Source organism: Pagrus pagrus (assembly GCF_965226575.1).
Source record: "Pagrus pagrus genome assembly, chromosome: 23".
Lineage (NCBI taxonomy): Eukaryota > Metazoa > Chordata > Actinopteri > Spariformes > Sparidae > Pagrus > Pagrus pagrus.
In genome coordinates, this window is record NC_140205.1 from 19,371,547 (window position 1) to 19,392,010 (window position 20,464).

General features: G+C 39.4%; 2 protein-coding genes across 6 annotated transcripts; one reads left to right on the top strand and one right to left on the bottom strand.

The window, feature by feature from the left end:
* Nucleotides 1-417: 417 nt before the first annotated feature.
* slc26a3.1 (solute carrier family 26 member 3) lies at nucleotides 418-14,151 on the top strand (the record flags this gene model as incomplete). Its single annotated transcript, XM_084345697.1, has 19 exons — nucleotides 418-545; nucleotides 669-808; nucleotides 2,131-2,241; nucleotides 2,465-2,625; nucleotides 2,750-2,914; nucleotides 4,247-4,399; nucleotides 4,739-4,821; nucleotides 5,213-5,360; nucleotides 5,590-5,703; nucleotides 5,876-5,953; nucleotides 8,649-8,744; nucleotides 8,853-8,959; nucleotides 9,530-9,599; nucleotides 9,704-9,796; nucleotides 9,884-9,979; nucleotides 10,072-10,293; nucleotides 11,624-11,678; nucleotides 11,777-11,913; nucleotides 13,912-14,151. 19 exons carry the CDS (start codon nucleotides 418-420, stop codon nucleotides 13,930-13,932), a joined length of 2,178 nt encoding a protein of 725 aa, XP_084201823.1. The 3' UTR covers nucleotides 13,933-14,151.
* A 721-nt stretch (nucleotides 14,152-14,872) lies between these two features.
* Nucleotides 14,873-20,451, bottom strand: cbll1 (Cbl proto-oncogene-like 1, E3 ubiquitin protein ligase). 5 transcript variants are annotated; one of them, XM_084345979.1, is made up of 6 exons: nucleotides 20,379-20,451; nucleotides 17,711-17,875; nucleotides 16,991-17,097; nucleotides 16,672-16,755; nucleotides 16,443-16,516; nucleotides 14,873-16,221 (listed from the first exon to the last, which is right to left on the bottom strand). In XM_084345979.1, exons 1-6 carry the CDS (start codon nucleotides 20,434-20,436, stop codon nucleotides 15,204-15,206), a joined length of 1,506 nt encoding a protein of 501 aa, XP_084202105.1. In that variant the 5' UTR covers nucleotides 20,437-20,451; the 3' UTR covers nucleotides 14,873-15,203. The 5 variants fall into 5 exon arrangements, with proteins under 5 accessions (XP_084202105.1, XP_084202106.1, XP_084202104.1 ...); XM_084345980.1 differs by having other exon boundaries at nucleotides 17,729-17,878; XM_084345978.1 differs by having other exon boundaries at nucleotides 17,711-17,878.
* Between the last annotated feature and the right edge of the window lie 13 nt (nucleotides 20,452-20,464).

Sequence of the window (20,464 nt, forward strand, 5' to 3'; positions counted from 1 at the left end):
CTCTCCCACTGTGTGCATCTCCTGTCCCTTCCTGAACCCGCTGTGTCCTGTTTGGTGCTGCTTCAGGGCTAACATTAATACTATTTAATCTTTTAAAATACAACTCTAACATTTAGCTCCTTTAATGCAAACATGTCAAATTGAAACTGCTCACTGAAACTAAATAAAAAAGAAAGAGAAAAAAATAAATATAACGGCATATAAACACAATGAATCATAAGTATGCTTGTGTTAATGATTGAGCAGAGTTAAGACATAACGGACATTGTGATGCCATTGATCTCAGATCACAGATAAGATAACCGGATGCACAGCAGTGTATAAGGAAGCAACGGACAAAGGTTCTTTTAGGGATCTTCCTCCAGAACCTTTCATATTGTACTGGGGTTGGATTCCTCAAACACCTTCGGCGTGAGGATGGCAACTTTGAGGAAACAATATGCGGTGGCCAGACCTGTGTACTCTGAGGACAGCTTTGCTGAAGATCATGAGAAAGTCTACAGAGTGCGCAAAACCATGCTGGACCACCTGAAAGAGTATTTGACGTAAGTGAAGAGATCAGGATTGTGGTCTTTGATTTGAAAGGGGTTCCATGAAATTGTGTCGGTAAGTTCTTGAATGTTTTTGTAGACAAAGTGCAAGAGCCTTTTTATTTCTTTGAAATCCAGCTGTGATTCAAAACGTGCCAAGAATGCAGTGCTCTCTTTTCTGCCCATCATTGGCTGGATGAGGATCTACAGAGTTAAAGAGTGGCTGCTGGGCGATGTGGTGTCTGGAATCAGCACCGGGCTGGTGGCCATTATGCAAGGTGAGGAGCAGGAGAACAAGGGCCTGAGTGTGAGGCTGCAGGGTCTAATCGTTACATCCAAAGCAACCAATACCACTGACTTTATGAAGATATTGTGGCCATAGTTCCATGAGAAAAATGATGGTACGGACCGCAGACTTATCCGTGCATCTATCATCCAGTTAGATACATGAAGGTGCACAAAAAGGTGCTAAATACAAAATAAACTATCCATAGGTAGTAACGATATTGAGACAGAAAAAAATATTTTATTTTTATCTTTATTTATTACATTTTTTTTCTATTGGTACTCTCTTACTTCTCTTCTTAGTTCAGTATTTTGAATGATTACCGCCTATAGTATCAATTTTAAACAATGATTTATACGATATGATGTTTGTCAGATTGCATACTGATGTGTAGAGGGTAACCAGACACTCCTTGTCTTAAGAAAGCCTAATTTTGAATTATTTCTGACATGATTCAAGACATTCTCAGGTACTTTTTAAAATTTTCCATGATTTAAGTTTATGCCATAACCTGTATACAGTATTTTAGCAATGTTAGCAGCGTATACAGTAGGTATACAGAAACAGGACCCAAATGCAGACAGAGAAGCAGACAGACCCACAACAAAAAGTGAGCTTGAAAGCTGAAACCCAGCTGAAGATCCAAAATCCTAGATGAGATAAAACAAAAAGGCAAGTAAAAAGCTGGCAATGAAGTGATCCCGATAACTTAACCGTAAAACAAAAACAGAACAAACCATAAATCCAAGGGGAACAAACGCAGAACACAGGGAGCACACGAGGACTGAGAAAGACACAGTATGAAGACAGGATGACAACAGGAGTGACGTGAGGACGAGAACTGAACAGACGAACCAACAGAGACTAAGTGAAAAACACAGGCTTCAATACAAACTAAGCTAACGTGGGGATGAGGTGCAGCTGGAGAGACTCTGGAAACCAGGCAGCGCTAACGAGACTGATGTGAGACAGGTGCGGAGGATCAATTAGTGATGAAATTATTCATTTGAGCCTGAAATTGGTATGGGTTGTCAGAAGTTGCTATCTTAAATATTTATTTGAAGATGATTTACAAAACAGCCTCAGAATTGAGCTCCAGATCACAAATGTAAAACCATTATTTACACAAGTTTTTTATGAACTTAAATGAACACATTTCTGTATTTGAGTACAGATACTGACATATTTTGATACTCGTACTCGTAAAAAGCACATTGTCTGTACGAGATACGAGTCTTAGTCAAGCTCAACCCTGATAAAAAGTATCCATTAGGCTGAATCTTCATTCAGTTTGTTTCGTTGTGGTCTCATCAGGACTGGCCTTCTCTCTGCTAGCCTCGCTGCCTCCGAGCTACGGCCTCTACACAGCTTTCTTCCCCATGCTAACATACTTCTTCCTCGGTACTTCAAGACACATATCTGTAGGTATGTCATGCAATGCAAAAACATTTTTCTTGACTTTCCATTTGATGTAAATTCAACTATCACAGTTTCTACATCTGTTTCTGTGCAAACTGTCCCCATAAACATATAGCTTAAAGAGGCCTGTTTGGAATTTATGGATGTTATTATTTTAACACGAGAAGATTAGATTTGATATGATACGGCTTAACAGTCTTCCCACCCCTCCACACCCACCTTCATGTAGGCTCCTTCCCGGTCCTGAGCCTGATGATAGGAGCTGTGGTGACCCGTTTGGTCCCAGATGGCGGACCGTCTGCCAACATCACTGGCTTTGAGGGCCTGAACATGACCCAGCAGAGAGTCCTAGTGGCCTCCTCTGTGACCTTCCTCACAGGGATTTTCCAGGTAAATGACCCTGTCTCCTTACCGTATCGTACTGTACCGTGCCATACCATGTGAGCGATTCTGCATATTCTAGGAAGGGATTTCCAACCAGGCTTCCTTTCTCTCATTTTTCTGTCCCATGCAGCTTGCCATGGGTCTTCTGCAGGTGGGCTTTATTGTCATGTACCTGTCTGACACTCTGGTGTCCGGCTTCACCACTGCAGCTGCTGTCCACATCCTGGTGTCCCAGCTCAAGTTTGTATTAGGGCTGGTTGTCCCAGGCATCAGTGGACCACTCTCTATCATATATGTAAGTCCAGGATGGATCTGAAAGCCGTTATTGTCTATAGTTATACTGGCAATTTTGAGGTTAGCAGGACCGTTCTTAAAGGATGAGTTTGGGCGTACATTTGAGGAAATGTATTTAGACATTTTCTTGTCAAGAATTAGATAAGAAGATCGATACCACCTTTAAAAATGTGTGTTAAATACTGTCTAAAGCTACTGCCAGCTAGTTAGCTTAGCTTAGCACAAGGACTGGAAACCGGAAAAGGCTAGCCTGACTCTGTTTTAAGGTAACAAAATCTACCTACGTGTCAAGGATATGTTCTTAGTTTAAAGTTGAGGAGCCAAACGAAGGCATTGTAAGTTGTAATAAACTTACTGACGGTCTTAACAGAAGCAGGTGGGGCAACACATAGTGGCTTAAGGTGGCTGAGATGTCCAGGTTAAAACAAGGCCAACAAAGAGTTATGTAAATAAAGGTTTCCAAGAAAACTATAAAAGATGTATGTACGAAGACAGGAACATCAAGGCACATGACAGAGAAACCTTCAAAATAGATAGGAAACAAAACAAAAAGACAGAAAATGACACTAGCCTCTAAAATTCACTAAAATCTTGTATCTTGTTTGTTTAAACTGTGGTTTTAATGCTAAGCTAAGCTAAGTGGCTGTTTACCTCGTAGACGTGAGAATGGTGAAGATCTTCTAACTCAGGGCAAGAAAGTGAATTACTGTAGCATATTCTATACTTCCCTAAATATTGAATTATTCCTTTAAAAGTAGGAAACTAGGCTTATGTTTTAGAAGGCAAACTGTCATGGCATTTGTTTCCATCCTCTGAAAAAGCGTTTGTTGAGCAGTAGTTTCTCTCCTCGAGAAACAGGTGGTAGCACTTTTTCATAGTGCAAGCATAACAAGGTAGCTAGCTTAGACTGGCAGGTAGCTAGTTAGCTGTTAGCTCAAACTTTTAAATGGTCAGTTTACTCATAGTAAGACAATGTAATGTGGATGAGTTCTACATTTTTTTTCTAAAATTACTGATTTTTTTTCTTTTTTTCCTAAGCTTTAAGATATTTATGTCCTCCTCTCTTACCGCTTGACTTCATTGTAGATGCACACAGTTCTTTGGCATTGCCCGCAGAGGTGTAACTCAACCAATGAGCTGGCTGTATAGCAGTAGCCTTAGTATTTATGAGACAATTATTTAATGAGTAATTCAGAAGAACATGAATTATTTTTATGATTTCTGTCCCGTCTTCACACAGTTTGCCTTGGAATTTTGCCTTACTTGAAGTGTGACATAAAACTTAATATGACTTAATCATGCTCAAAGTAGTGCATTTGCTTCTTTTGCACAGACCCTCGAGAAGATCTTTGTCCAGATCACCTCCACCAACATCTGCGACCTGGTGATGTCCATCGTGATCATGGTGATAGTGTTCATCGTGAAAGAGATGAATGACATGTACAAAGCCAAGCTGCCTGTTCCCATCCCCATAGAGGTTATCATGGTGAGATAAACCTGCCTGATAAACCGCCAGTGTGTGGCGACGTGGTCAAAACCCTCGCCGGTTGTAGCATTCAAGGAAGCTCTAAAACTAGGGATTTGAGTTGTTTGTCATGAAGTGTTCATTAAGAATCAAACCCAGATCAGATAAAGGGTCCTGTGAGTTTAATTCATTTAAACTGTGCTGTTGATCAGCCAACCCTCAAGTCTTAGATGTTAGAAGTTTGCCTTCATTTCATTATTCACACCTATGCAAGTTAATTTTAAACCATAATTTAAACCAAAAGGTGCCCACGCTTACAGTGTAACATGCATAACTGTCATGTGTATCTTCTATTCACAGACTATCATAGCTTGTGGGGTTTCCTATGGCTTAAACTTCAAGGAAAGATACGGTATTGACATTGTCGGCAAAATGGTCAGTGGGTAAGTTTCAAGTTCTGCACGTATATCAGTAGATTAAAGGATCAAAATCAAGCTGGCTGCTGTTTTGTCAGGTACAGTAATTTAGATCCAGTGATGGAAAAAACTCCTTTACCCTGACCTTACTTCAATAAGGGGCCCCAACTAGTCACTGCTGGAGTCAGAAGCTAAAAAGGATAGAAAGCACTGGTTTAATCATTCACAGGGTCATATATTTTATAAGCTCGTTATACTGTATGTTTTTTATGTATGATCTTCGGATGAAAAGCAGTTGAGTAGAAGAACAAGAAGCATAAAATGGAAATACTCAAGAAAATTACAAATCCCCCAACATGTTACATACACATAACATCATGTCCTTTAAATGCACCATTAAAACTCATTCATCTTTCAGGTATGAGGCTCCCATTGCGCCCGATATGCAAGTGTTCCAGGAAAGTGCTGTGGAGGCCTTTCCTATAGCCATAGTGGGGTTTGCAGTTGCGTTCTCTGTGGCCAAAGTCTACTCTATCAAACATGATTACACCATCGATGGGAACCAGGTGAGTTAACACAGTCAACAGTGTCTGTCCTCGCCGGCTCTCAGAGGAAAAACAGTTAATCGGTTACTGATATAAAGGGAGTGTGTGATTGCAGCTCCTCGTAATTTTGTTATGAAGATATAAAGTTACAGTGAATATTGCTTTTCATTTCATGGTCGGCTGTGTAAAAAGGCAGGTCAAACAGAATCATTTAAGTCAAAAACTTAACTTTCCATTATTTCCTTCCCAGGAGCTCATTGCATTTGGGGTTAGCAACATATTTGGTGCAAGCTTCAGGTCGTTTGCAGCCAGCACAGCACTCTCCAGGTCGGCTGTGCAGGAGAGCTCAGGAGGCAGAACACAGGTCAGAAAAACAAATCTCAACATCGACAGCATCCGTTTCCTGGGTCACAAACTTTTACTAGACGCAGATATTTTTGTCTCCGAAAAGATTTATTGTAATACCGCTTTACAATCTAGTTTCTATTACACCTATGGCATGTTAAAATGAAACATTAACTTACTTCCACATGCAGATTGCAGGGCTGATCTCGGCCATGATGGCGATGATTGTAACTGTGGCACTCGGCTTCCTGCTGGAGCCGCTTCCAACGGTGAGACTCATCTCTGTAATGTAACGACTCCTGCCAGTATGTTAATGTTCCTCATCTGGAGAGAGAGTGTTTGAAATGTTTCTGTCATGTTGATTCTCATAGTGGGAAAGCTCAGTTGTGATTTACATCTTGTAGTCTTAAACAAAGCTTTATTTCTTATACATATTCTTTTTTTTTTTAACAATATTTTTTATTGAAGTTTCAAGTGTATATCAAACGAATATACAAACATTTTCATTTATATCCCCTCGAACAGCCACTCATTCACACAGACAAAGAAAAAGAATAAATAAAAGGACAGTGACAACAGAAAAAACTAAATGAGTAAAATAAAAAAATAAGATGGAGCAAAAAATAAATAAATAAATGAATACAAAAAAAAAAAAAAAAAAAAAAAAAAAAAAGGGGGGGGCAGGATCATTTCATAACCTGTTATTCAGTCAGTGTTATCCGTTTCATTGGTCAGGAATGACATAAATGATTCCCAAATACAAGCAAACTCCTCTTGTTTACCTTTAACAATGTATGTCAATCTCTCCAGTCCAAGACAAGTCATCAACTCCTTCTTCCATATTGCCAGTGATGGTGGTTCTACATTTTTCCAATATAGTGCAATCACTCTCCTTGCATGGAGTAGTCCAAAGTCAATCATTTTCGATTGTTTCGTTGTTCTGATGAAGTCTTTGGGGTATATTCCAAGTATACAGATTGTTGACGTTAAAGGAATGTTACACTTAACCATCCGTGATAAACATTTAACTACATTTTCCCAAAATACCAAAATCTTAGAGCATTCCCATAGGCAGTGAATCAAAGTTCCCTTTTCAGTCAGACATTTAACACAAACATCAGGGATGTTAGGGGAGATATGGTGAAGTTTTACAGGGGTTATATAAACACGCATTAACCACTTATACTGAATCAATTTTAATCTTGTGTTAATTGAATTCTTTTGCGCTTTTAAACATGCTCTTCCCCAATCTTCTTCACTAATATTTTCTTGTGTGTCTGTTCTCCAAGCATTTAATTTATCTGATGCTGATTCTGTTGAGTACTCCGCTAAAAGGTTATAGAATCTAGATATGTGTTTTTTACCATTCAAATTATTAATCACCGTTTCCTCAATAATCGATAGTGGGGGTGTGGCCATGAATGTCTTATATTTTGATGCTACAAAACTTCTTAATTGCAAATATTTGAAAAAATGTTTTTGAGGAACTCCATACTTATGACAAAGTTGATCAAAACTGAGAAGGGTACCTTCAAAATAAAGGTCCGAAACCGTCCCAATTCCTTTCTCTGCCCATAATTTGAATCCCCCATCCAATCTACCAGGTTTGAATTGTCTGTTGCCCCAGATAGGAGTAAATTGTGACAAAGTTATTGTTTCATCAACAAAGTTATGTGCTGCATACCATACTGATATTGTATTTTTTACAGAAGGGTTTCTTGTCTGTTTTTTCAGTGTCTTGATATCTGAGGAATATAAATATTGCTTTATGGGCAGATCTGACACTGATTTTTGTTCAATATTTACCCAAGCAGGTGGTGTGGATGAAGAAAAATAGTACATTGCAGAACTTAATTGGGTAGCCCAATAATACCATTTCAGGTTAGGGACCCGAAGTCCTCCCCTTTCATAGGGTAAAAATAATAACTTGAGCCGGAGTCTACCCTTTTTATTGTTCCAAATGAACTGGCTAAATATACTATCAATTTTTTTATAGAAGTTACTTGGTAATGGAAGTGGGAGTGCTTGGAAAAGATATATAAATTTGGGTATAATAGACATTTTAATAAGATTTATACGACCAATCATTGATATTGGCAATTTAGACCACCAGTCCAACTTTTCTGTCACTTCGTCTATCAGGGGGTTATAGTTTATAGGGACAATATCATCAAGTTTTGGGGCAATCTTAATACCCAGATATTTAAATCCATCTTGCGTGGCCATAAATGGTGTATTTATTTTGGGATTACGTCTTTCTTCTTCATTTAGAAATAACAATACCGACTTAGATTTGTTTATTCTGTATCCAGAAAACTCGCCAAAGTTTTCGAGTAAAGTAACCAAATTTGGAATACTATTCCTCAGGTTCGTTAAGAAAAAAATTATATCGTCAGCATATAATGCTATATGATGCTCTATGTCCCAAATCCTGATGCCGGATATATTCCTACGTGTCCTTACTGCGATCGCTAGAGGTTCTATTGCTAAAGTGAAGAGCAGAGGAGACAAAGGGCAGCCTTGCCTGGTTGAGCGTTGTAAACTGAAAGGTTTAGAAATTATATTATTAGTCAATATTTCTGCTGTTGGGTTTATGTATAGTAATTTAATCCATTTGAGAAATGTTTCTCCTAGACCATATCTGGGCAGCAGATCAAAAAGGTATTTCCATTCTATTCTGTCGAATGCTTGGCTAGCATCAACTGACAACATTGCAGTGTCTTTGGCATTATTTTTCTCAAACAATACATTTAAAACTCTCCTGATGTTATGGAAGCCTTGCCGTTGTAATACAAAACCGTTCTGATCATTGCTGACCAATTGAGGAAGATATTTTTCTAATCTTTTAGAGAGAGCTTTGCATAATATTTTTGTATCGCATCCCATTAAACTAATGGGCCTAAAAGATGAACAACTGGTTGGCGATTTGATTATACATATTCTTAATATTTGACTTCACTCCAGTCTGTCTTGGGGGCATTGGTCATCGTCAACCTGAAGGGAATGCTGATGCAGTTCAGAGAAATCCCATACTTGTGGAGGCGGGACAAACCAGAATGTGTAGGTGTTCAAAATGTCTTGTTTTTCACTGCCAAATCTAAGATGTACTGTGTTTACTTGGCCCAGTATATTCTCTGTCCATGTTTGACCTCAGGTGTTTGTCTGCAGGTGGTGTGGGTGGGAACATGTCTGGGTGCCACCTTGCTGGGACTGGATATTGGTCTGGCGGTGGGCTTGGGGGTGGAGCTGCTGACTGTCATCTTCAGGACTCAATTGTAATAAAACTTGTAATGTAATTTTCATAATACGCAAAGTGACTGAGGAAATAATGAGAAAGTTATGGATTTAAGATAAGATAAGATAATCCTTTATTGATCACCAGAGGGGAACTTCAAGTGTTGCAGCAGCAATAAAAAAGGATGGGGGTGAAGTTTCGTAGTCCACAAAACATTCCTGGAGCATTCTCCAAACATAAAATGGCTCTATACAGCTTGTCCGGTGTATTCCAAGTCTCCTGTAGCCCAGAGATCCATATATATAGATATAGATATTTGAAAATACATAATTTACACCCTTTTTAAAGCCAAAATGTTCACAATAGCTGCTAAGCTCATGGTGTTCAGCATGCCATCAGAAGTGGGCGCACCAGCCAGGCCACATGGTGAGGGTGTAAATAACTTCTTTCCAAATCTACTAGGTCTTCTAGGACTATGGTGGCTAGACACAAAAGACACTTAAGTAACAAAATTGACCTCAAATAATAAAAAGTGAGGGGGACATTTATTTCAGTTATTGATTTAAGTTTTAAAATATATTTTTAAAGATTATCATTCATTGATTTCTAGCCCTCGCTGTTCTGTCCTGGCTAACATCCCAGGGACCGACCTCTACAGAGATCGTAAAGATTACCTGAACGTGAGTATCTTCAATGAAATCAAATAAACTCAACACAACCGAATGGTTTTGTCATCATTCCCCTCTGAATCACATTTGTTTCATGATGACGCTTCCCCTCTCAGATTTTCGAACCAAAGGGAGTAAAGATCTTCAGGATACCCTCGCCCATCTTCTTCGCCAATATTGAGTTCTTCAAGGATAAGCTTGCAGAAGCTGTACGTGCGACACATCCACTCTGCGTCAGTTTGCTTTTCCCAGAAAATAGATGTGCATGAACATAATGCCAACACTTGGTTTTCCAGGTTGGGTTTAACCCTCTGAGGGTTTTGAGGAAAAGGAACAAAGCTTTCAGGAAGATCAAGAAACTGCTGCAGAAAAACAGTGATGATATTACTGAGGTGAGACCTCAGATATACTAAAAATGACTGTACCGGTGAGTGACTTTTTTGGAGAAAAGCCTTAAGCTGCCTTTCCTACATCTGTCAAACAGAAAGGCCTGAGGGATTTATTCAGCCAGCCGACTGATGAATCTGACATGAAGATGGAGGAGCTGGATCTGCCCATCGACCTCAAGGACCTTCCTTTCCGGATGGACTGGAACGCTGAGCTTGCAGCGAACATGAGTGTTCCCAGAGTGGACATCCACAGCCTGATCCTGGACTTCGCTGCTGTGTCCTTCCTGGACATCTCTGCTCTGAAGGGGCTCAAAATGGTAAGCAGTCACTCAGGGTGCTCCCACATACTGGAGTTTAATACATGCTTTTGGTAGTGAAACTGAGAATGTGACAGGGACTGGCAGGATACGACTGTTGAAGATTTGACCTTGATGGCAGGCTGGTTGAAAGTATGTTTTCCAAAATCCCAAGGCACCGTGTTCAAATTGCATGACCAACAGTCCAAAACCCAAAGGTATTCAATTTGTTATCACAGAAGAGTAAGACAACCAGCCAATATTCCCATTCGGCAGTAACATTTTTATATTTTAGCCCCCCAAAAAATTGATTATTCAATTCTTTAAACATTTCTTTTAATTACCTAACTGATTCATTATTTCAGAATTAAATAAGGCTGCAGGCCTGTCGCTATTTCACAATAAAAGCCTTCCAGTGGTTCACCAAGAAAGCAAAAATGCTAAACTTCAATAGCATGAAAACTCATAAGGTTACATTTAAATACAATCAACTTCTGTAAAACAAACTTAGTTTTCTGATTTTGGTGATATAGTTGGCACTGTGACTTTCTCTGTTCAAGACTTCTCAAAAATCATTTTACAATCGAATCTGTTCTTACATTCCTTGGATTTGTGTTGCTGCAGTTTGGAGGTCTATAGTTATAAAAATTATTTTGTTTATTCCAAAAAAAAAAAAATTAGAAGTGTAAAGTACATCCCTTCCACTGCTGCAGTAGAAGGGATGTACTTTACGCTTCTAATTTTTTCTTTTGGTCAGTCTTGGGAGATACCTTTAGAGACAGTTTTGAGAAGATCCAAAAAGGAAATAATTTATTTAAGACTATGCTGAATACTACACTGCCATAATAACCTCATAGGGTTTACCTTTTCACAAATACCTTCACACAGGCTTGCCATCAGACAACCTCCCTGCCGCACTAAGGTAGTCAAATGAATAAAAAGAGACTGGCATATGCAAAAAAAAAACACATAAAGAGGGTCGTGACTCTACAATAAAGTAGCCAATGTACATATCATTCATCAGCTGAATATGTAATTATATATTTATATATATATATAGTCATCCAGGTCATGGTAATTCTAAGTGCTGTATCGTAGGCACCTGGACTTGTTTCAGTTTCTTGAAGACGTTTCACCTCTCATCCAAGAGGCTTCTTCAGTTCTAACTAACTGGAGGGGAGTTGCAGGCTTTTAAACTCTGTGTGGGAGTGTCCTTACAGAGTCGTTAAGGACACATGTGAGCTCTGAGTTTCAGAGTCGTTAGGGCCACGTGTGGGTTGTTGACACAATCGGCCTTCATGTGTTCATTATAATAAAAATTCTCATATAAAACTGTCTGTATTCTCTACAGGTACTCAAAGACTTCACCCGTATTGATGTGGATGTTTACATTGTTTCTTGTGATGGTGAGTTTCATTAGGATTTCTTTAAAGCAGAACATCCTACAACCAGTAATGAAATATTGCCTTTAAAAACCCATAACATGCCACTCATGTGTTGACAGTGTACATCCTGGAGAAACTACACAGCTGTATGTTCTTCGATGATGAGATTCAGACCTCCATTTTCTTCCCAACCCTTCATGATGCCATGCTGCATGTTCTGGAAAAACACGGGGAGGACAAACGTAAAGGCAGGGTGGTAATGAAAACTATTATTCTTTCTGCACTGTGCTTCTGTGTATATGTGCTTAGTTCTCTTGACAAAACAAAAATATATTATTCAAATATTGGCCAAGAGAAGCCTCAGTGTTCATAATGACCCACAGTATAAAAGTGTTATGAATCATGGGACATAAAATATCAGAGGAAAGGTCATGTGGTCATTATAATCAAAATCTCATTCCCTCAATAAGATGAGATGTATGGAAGATTTTAAATAAAAACAATTTAGAGAAATAAAGTGAAATACTACGGAAGCCCTAAAGGGCCATGCATTCATACATTTTATTTCCTCCGTTTTCCCGTGATAACGAGTTAATTTCATTTGTTTTGTCAAGATCTCGAGTTATTATCTTGAAATAACAACTGCCGTTTTCCCGAGATAACGGGATAATTTTCTCGAGATCTCGAGAAAACAAAACGATAGTGTAGTATATTAAATCATTGCAGGAAACATCATTCGGTGTAGCAATGTCAGAGGAGCAGGAGCATATCGATCACCATGTCACATATCTTTTCAATCAAGGCCTGACACAGGCTGAAATAGCATTATGCCTTGCTATTACAGATAATATACACATTAATGTGCATAATCTAAAAAGACAGTTAGCAAGGCTTCAGCTATATCGGCGATGCAATCTAAGCGAGCCTGATGTCGTCATTAACTACATAGCTGATCAGCTATGTAGTTAATGACGAGATCTCGAATTAATTATATCGTTATCTCGGGAAAACAAAGTTTCATTACCTCAAGATCTCGAGAAAATTATCCTGTTATCTCGGGAAAACAGAGGAAATAAAATGTATGAATGCATGGCCCTTTAAGGCTTCCGTAAAATACAATTCATATTGTAATATGTATTTCCTTTAATGCATGCATAATTAAATGATAATCATGATAAAAGCACTATTATTTAGCTTTCTGTCTTAAATATCTGATTCAATTGTTTTTGACTGTGGCGTGAAGAGAAAACAATTAAAAATATTTATATATCTTTTATAATATATTTATATTGTTTAATATATTCAATATTGTCCAGCAGAGGGCAGTAAAGACCTGCCAAAACTGAATGGCTTATCTCTGTGGAACATGAACATGCTAAAAAAAGTTTATTTCTTGCAGTTACTTAGCTGTACTTGTACTTGTTACTTGTACAGATGTCTTCCTTCTATATGGCAAAGCTAAAGGAAGGGTCAGGAGGTCAATCACAAAAACAAAACTAATCCATGACTAATCCACTGAGGACCATGAATTTCCACAGATGTCCTGCACTAGACCATTGTGAAAGGCCCGATGGTCTGAACCCTGCCATCCTTAAGCAATGCAGAAGCAACACTAACATACACTGATTAGCCACAATATTGAAACCACTGACGGGTGAAGTGAATAACATTGTTCATCTCTTTACAATAATTTTCTGCTGAGTCCTGTCATTAATGTAAATGTAACCACCCACCCAAACAACATTGCAGTACATTACACCCCCTCATGGCAACGGCTAATACCAGATAATCAATATTATTCACTTCACCTGTTAGTCATTTGGATGTTGTGGGTGATTGTTGTATAGTGTTTAGAATGTTACATTGGTTGTGTTACAGACAACACAACAGTTCTTCTGAAAAGCAGAACTTTGACCCTGATTCTCATCTGCTTTTTCACTGTGCAGAATGAAGTTACTTCGATGTTGCTTTTTACAATAACTTGTTGTAAAAAAGGAATGAATATCAAACATATCTCTTGTACAGTTATAATTGGAAACTTCTTGAAACAACATAAGCTGGGTATATCAGGGCCATTCATGTCTTCACACCAAAAACAAAAAAAATTAAAGGGTGATCAAATGATCAAAATCCATACAGCAGGACCAGAGATATCACCTTATTTAGACAATGCATTCTTCTTCCTGTTCAAAAACCTGGTACTTCACAGCTATATCAACACTGAAACATATTTACTTTTTTTGCTTTTTTGCAGTTAACTGATACCAAACTCTAGAGAAGCAACTGTCTCCAGGAAGATTCCTTCAGCAAAACCATTCAACCACAGATCAAAGGATTTCTGTTAAATATACCACAACGTAATATTTTGTATATTTCGATTTACAGCCATAGAGACATCTTGAGTTTTGTTTCGAAAAGCTGTTTTGGTAAAATTCTATTAAAGTTCACCATGTGATTTTTATATCCAGAATTTGTTGTCACAGGACTTGTTACACTCTACTGTACTCTACTTTTTCATACTGTTTGATAAATGCAATATGTTTTTAAAGATTAAATAATGAAATCATTCAGGGTAACAAATGGTGTTATGTGTTCATTATGTCTGTCAAATGCATCTTATATCATCTTTGAAAATCTGTGGCATCTTGATGGCTAAAAACCAGCCCTCATTCAGAGTATCTGCAAGATTTTATTTTTATTTTTTTTAAACAGCCCCTGAACCAAAAACAAAACTGGAAAAACTAAAGGTGTCACTGCACCTCCAATATTGAGGGTGTGTAATGAGAGATCAGTGTTAGGTTAGAGAGAGAATAACTTAACATTGAAAGTTTGTACGGGATAAAATGACCCAAAGACAAACAGCAAGTATCATAATCCCTGATAAACAGGAAAAAATGCCTTTAGTGTTTACTACACCAGCCTGGAGAAAACAGAGAGCTTGAGAGGAATTACTACCTCAACCTGAGGACATGAACTTTGAATGAACCAGACACAGCAAAGTGACTTCAAAAGTAACACACATTTGGTTATTGTCAAGTGTCTTCTTTCCTAAAAACCTGTTTTAATCACCAAAATTAAATCATTTAAAAATTAAAATATCTTCTTAAAAAGCTTCAGCGGTTTTATCACTAATTGTTGTTCTTCAGAACCAACAAAGCAAACAAATAGCTAGTTATCATTCATCAGTCAAGCTAAACAAAGATGAGATGCAACTCTGCTGTTAAAAATTTATTGAGACATAGTTGGCGTCTTTCAATGTACAGTACATATGCATGAAAGTAGCTGACATATATACAGAAATATTTACCATACGCTATTAAAAAAAAAAAAAAAGGGACATTCCTGCTCTTTACCAAGTCTATTGTTTGTTCAGCAGGAGGTTCAGAACATGTAACTAAAATGTGCAGCACATACACATTTGCTTTGGGGCAGTTTTATCAAAATGAAAGTCCTACATCCTGTAACCCTGAGGTTTACTATCACATTATGCAGACAAGTGGTGTGGAACAGAATGACTGACTGTTGCCCGTTCATTCAGTTGGCAGTTTACTGGTAATACGGCCGGTAGCGGCCCTGATCTGGGTGGTGCGGTCCAGGCATCTGGCCCTGGGGAGGAGGACCCTGCATTCGTGGTGGTGGGGGCCCTCTCGGAGCGGGCCACATCCCAGGACTGAGCCCTCCTGGCTGGCTGAAAGGGGGACTGAGTGTGCCCTGGTCTTCAGGGAACTGCTGCATGGAGTTGGGGTTGTAATGATGAGGTGGGGGTTGGTTGACAGGGGGGCCACTGTGTTGTGGTGGAGGTCCTGGGGGTGGATGGTTCATATAGGGGGGCATCTGGCCCATGATGTGCCCTGGTGGTGGAGTGATTGGTGGGGGAGCTGTGGACATGGGGGGAGGCGGGGCTTGGTTGTACACCATGTGTGGTGTCCCAGAGCCCTGGGGAGGATGCTGCATGGGGTGGCTGATAGGAGGCGGTGGTGGAGGTGGGGGGCCAAAGTGCTGCTGCGGTGGTGCCATCATGTGGTGAGAGTGGGACACTACAGGTGGCTGGCCAGGATATTCCCCAGGGTGGTGGTGGGGGGGCTGACCAGGGCCTGGACCACCAGAGTGGGACTCCCGAGACGAAGAGGAGTCATCTTGGATGGGCACAGTGATGAGATTGCTGTGTTTACGGGTTGTTACCGTGGCAATGCGGAATGTCTCAGGGCCAAGAGCGGAGGCTGGGGGCGGGGCTTCGTGACCGGAGGGTGGGGGCGGCTGACTATAGGGGTCGTGACTGCTGTGCTGAAGTGGGTTGGGGAGGTGAACATGGTTCTTGGGTAAGTGAGGGGGAGGCACGCGGAACCGGTCAGGGACATCGGATGCAGGGGGCAGGTGCACGGGCTCCTGGCGGCCAGTGGAAGACTTGGCTTGCCTCATGTGGCGGTGGTTGACATGGGCCTGCAGGTCACGCTGGGACAGGTAGGTGCGCTTGCATCCCGGCACAACACTGCACATGTAGAGAGATCCACGCTGGCACTGCTCGATGCGCTGCACCGGGTCTGTGCAGTTGTACAAGGTGAGGCTGTAAACACAGGGACAAAAGCTCAGAACACACAGCAGTAACAAACACATCTGAGAAGCTACTTTACAAAATGCTACATATTCTTTTATGCAAAATACAGCCACATTAGGTTCAGTGAATATTTTAAAAACACTTGTTATCCTGTACTAATAATTAAGGCTGTTAAAACTGTGAGGATTTCAATATTCAACACATTAACAGTTAAAATGTTGAGAGCTCACCCAGGGCACATCTTTTCTCCTTTCTTCTCATGAAGAAAAGCACAGTCGTAGCAGAAAACATGTTTGCATGGGATCTAAAAAGTTAGGAGGAGAAGTAATTAAAGTTACAAATGAACATTTTCTCTGGCTGCCTGCAGAGAAAGGTCAGTTCAAAAAAGGACAACATATTAATAATCCTAAATATTGACCCCAGAGGAGGTAATCAGTACATATTACATACATTACATACCATCCGTCCATATAGCTGGATAGGAAGACCACATTTATCACAAAAGTGAATTGGTACTTCATCCCGTTCTCCAATCAAATTTAACTGTTGAAAAAAGCAACAAAAAAAGTTAACTACCATTAGAACACACTTCTATATTTATATTACTTAATATGGTGCTCTGATAAGTGATGAGTCATCAGACTTTTCTGATTGTCTGGAGGAGACATATCCTGCACTGTGTGCCAGGTATCAGTGATGAAGAGAGAGTTTGTCATTAATATCCATCTGAAACACTGTAAGCGCTGTTGAGCTGTTTCACTCCCTACAGCTTATGTACCTTATAGTCCCAAAACAGTGGCTGGGGGAATCTCCTCTGACTGCCAAACACATCACCAGATTTAGCTCCACAGTCGAACCGCTCCTCCTGCTTGAAGCCAAAGTTATCTGTCACACATAAAAGACAAGTATTAATGATGCAGTGCAGAAAAACAGACCGCTTTAAAACCCAGATAAGTGGCAATTAAGCAGTCTAATTCAATTCTCCTTGAAGCAGTGACCAAGGCCTTCAATAGGGCTGGGACCAATTGTCAATTTATTGATAATCATAGTTCTGAATTTGGTGCTACATAACCAGAGAAAACAGAGGAAAAGGGGCTGTGGTATACCCCTTTCTAAAAGGTAGAAAATCTACATAAACCACAATGCACTGCGCTGAGTTGGACCAATATACACTCATGCTGATGGGTGCAGGTTGAGTGATGCTTAGTTTAGGCTCAGAGTACGTTTTGAGCTCAGGCGTAGTTGTTACAACAGCCTAAAATTGTCCAGATGATGCATCTTGAGTAGGGTGCGCTTAGTGCAGGCAAAATAGAGAATAGTTTAACAATGTTCATTTGCATATACTACCAACATTGTGGTGATACAACGCTGGTTGAAAATCTGGAAAGTTCCCGTAAACTTTAAATATGAACATGTTTGAATCCCAATTAGAGTGCTTTCCTTTAGGGTCCTTAAAACGCAGTGCTAAGAGGCACGGTGTACTGCAGACTGTGCCTACCATCTTCGCCAGCCTCACTTTTAGATGGCCTGCTGCTCGGCCTCTGGGCGCGCGGCTGAGGTTTGCTCCTTAGGGGCTGCTTGGATATGAGCTTGATGGGGATTCGTCTGCGAACATCTGGGCCACCCAAACTCCCAGAGCCGTCGCTTCCTTGAAGATCATTGTCTGCTGGGAACAAAGGCAATGTAGAAAAACTCACTGTGCTTTTTAGGGACTGTAGTGCTGATAGTCAAAAACATCTAGATGCTTTCAAATAAATATCCCACAAAACTATACAACAAGGAGACGCCATCATGTTGCTGAACCCAGTTGATATATTTTTTAAAATGATGAGTACATAACTTAGATGAATAGAAAAAAGGGTGAAATTCGAGTGAATGTGTGGTTTCTTGTGATGTTTGGTGTAAAAATGACTGAAACACAGCCTTATATGGAGGCAGACTTGCGTTGAAAAATATGCTCGAAGCCAGGATGTGCACTGTGACAGGGCATGCAATAGTGGCCCCTGCCCTGTCAACAATGGTTAAATTACATCATAGAACTCATCACATTACATCATCAACTCCTTATTTTGCTGGAAATGTTACAGAGGGGACACGTTTAGAAAATATTCACTGACAAAGCCCTCACGGTTGTGGTAGCCAAGAATGATACATTCAAAGTTGGTCACGTCTGATAACTTTGGGTGACCAGTTGGCTTAATGTTATCAAATCGAAAGTCATCTGTCATCTTAGCTGTCAGGCTTTTAAGACTATAAGCCAAAATGCTAAGAAAAACCCATACACTCCAGGCCGTTAGTTATTCCAGCATTTAGAACATCTTAACTAGCTTAGTTAGCACTGTGCTAACGTTTATCATGTAGCTAGCTAGCATTCGCGCCCCAACCGAATAGCAGCTTGCGGCCAGTCACGCCTCCTAACAAGTGGAAAATATCATGTTTGCCATTTAATATCGCGACTAAGTATAATCATTTGCCACATTGCATGTGAACTTATAGATTTACTTTGAACTTAACGTTAACTTTTGGTGAACACAACTGCTCTAACGTTACTCAGTCACTCGCCTGTTTTTAGCTAACAGTAGCCCAGACCATGCTAGCTTTGACGGAGCTGTACAAGATAACAGGGTGCCGTAGATAACCCGTCTAGTGAGAAGATGATATGTCGTTATCTGAAAGGCTGGTACAACAACAACCAGAACTTCGTGGTGAACAAATATATCACATAAAAGTAGTTTGCTGATGTCGGCCCTACTGGGCAATTTGCTTACCGCTTTGGTCCATGATCCAACGAGTGAACACAATGCATTGTGGGAAAAAGGAGGTGAAGAGAGAGGAAAGGAAAGAAGAGAGGAAGGAAGTAAATACATGGGGAGAAGGTCGATAAGAGTGAGTGAAGAGAAAAGTTCAGGAAAAAGAAAAAACAATAGAAAAATCACAGATTTCGGAATAAGAGGTAATTTATCAATCATTGCTAATATAAATATGTAATAGTTTAGGCTCAGTTGGTGTAATATTTACAGATGCTGCTGGTAATAAATTACTTTCCAAAAGAATGAAAAATTACACAAACATGACTTTTTGACAGTGTTATAAGTGGGAGAGTTTTCCTGCATTCATATATGGTTACACGTCACTAATAATTTCTCAGCTGTGGATCAAAAATAGGCTATTGTAATAAATCACTTTAAGCTCTGATATAGGCCTATGAAGCAAGACCAAAGGGAGTTTATATTTTATGTGCCATTGAATTCTTAAATGTGACATTTAATCACTTTCAAATACTTTCAAATATTTTAATTTGAAAACCATGCTTCTGTGTTTAGTTCAGTGCTATTAATTCAGTGATATACATTTTAACACTTGGTTTAAATTTCACAATTAGGTATTTTGTTTCTCATAAAATCCAAATAATTACAGGCCTCCTGGGCTTCAAAAGTCTTTTTAGGATATTTGTCATTATTCACATTTTCTTGAATAAAAAAAAAATGTATTTATCAATACAGACAATAAATGGTGAGTGCTGCCATTGAAACACCTCACCTTGAAATCCACTTCACCTTAGAAACAAATATTTTGTGACTCTGCCTGTCCATATAACCTGCCAAATGTAGTCCACTGTGCTAAACCAGGCTACTTGTTACATAAAATGAATTATTGAGAATGTGACCATGTGGTTTTCTAGCCTATACATGATGTGCTAATATATACAATATAGACAGTATAATATACATGTATAATATTAGAGGTAAGGTATGGTGGCCCTCAAGTGCAAATCCCAACAGCAAATGGGAAAACACAACCTTTTTGTTGTGTTTTGTTATTTGCTGTTGTGTTTTGTTATTTGCTGTTGTATTTTGTTATCTGCTGTTGTGTTTTGTTGTTTGCTGTTGTGTTTTGTTATTTGCTGTTGTGTTTTGTTGTTTGCTGTTGTGTTTTGTTAATTGCTGTTGTGTTTTGTTATTTGCTTATTTGCTGTGTTCCTATTTTCCGTTGTGATTTTCTATTTGCCACACTTCAGTGCCGACATAAGGCTCAGCTACACCCTTGTTGAAGCCATAGTCAGTGCTGTATGGAACATTTATTATGTCTATTTAAATGGGACCAAACAATGAAATGAAGCAAAATGTGCAACCAAAATACTTCTTCTATTTACACAAAATACATACGTTTTAGTGTGGTCACTCCTTTACAATAACACAAAAAGGTAGGCCCCCAAAAGTGCATTCAAAGAAGTGATATTTATCTCTGTAGA

Coding starts and splice junctions, on each gene's coding strand:
- cbll1 (XM_084345978.1), bottom strand. CDS start 20,436: ATGCACTTTTGGGGGCCTACCTTTTTGTGTTATTGTAAAGGAGTGACC. Junction 17,098..17,710: donor AAGTGAGGCTGGCGAAGATG/GTAGGCACAGTC, acceptor TATGTGTGACAG/ATAACTTTGGCTTCAAGCAG. Junction 16,222..16,442: donor GGAGAAAAGATGTGCCCTGG/GTGAGCTCTCAA, acceptor CTGTGTTTACAG/CCTCACCTTGTACAACTGCA.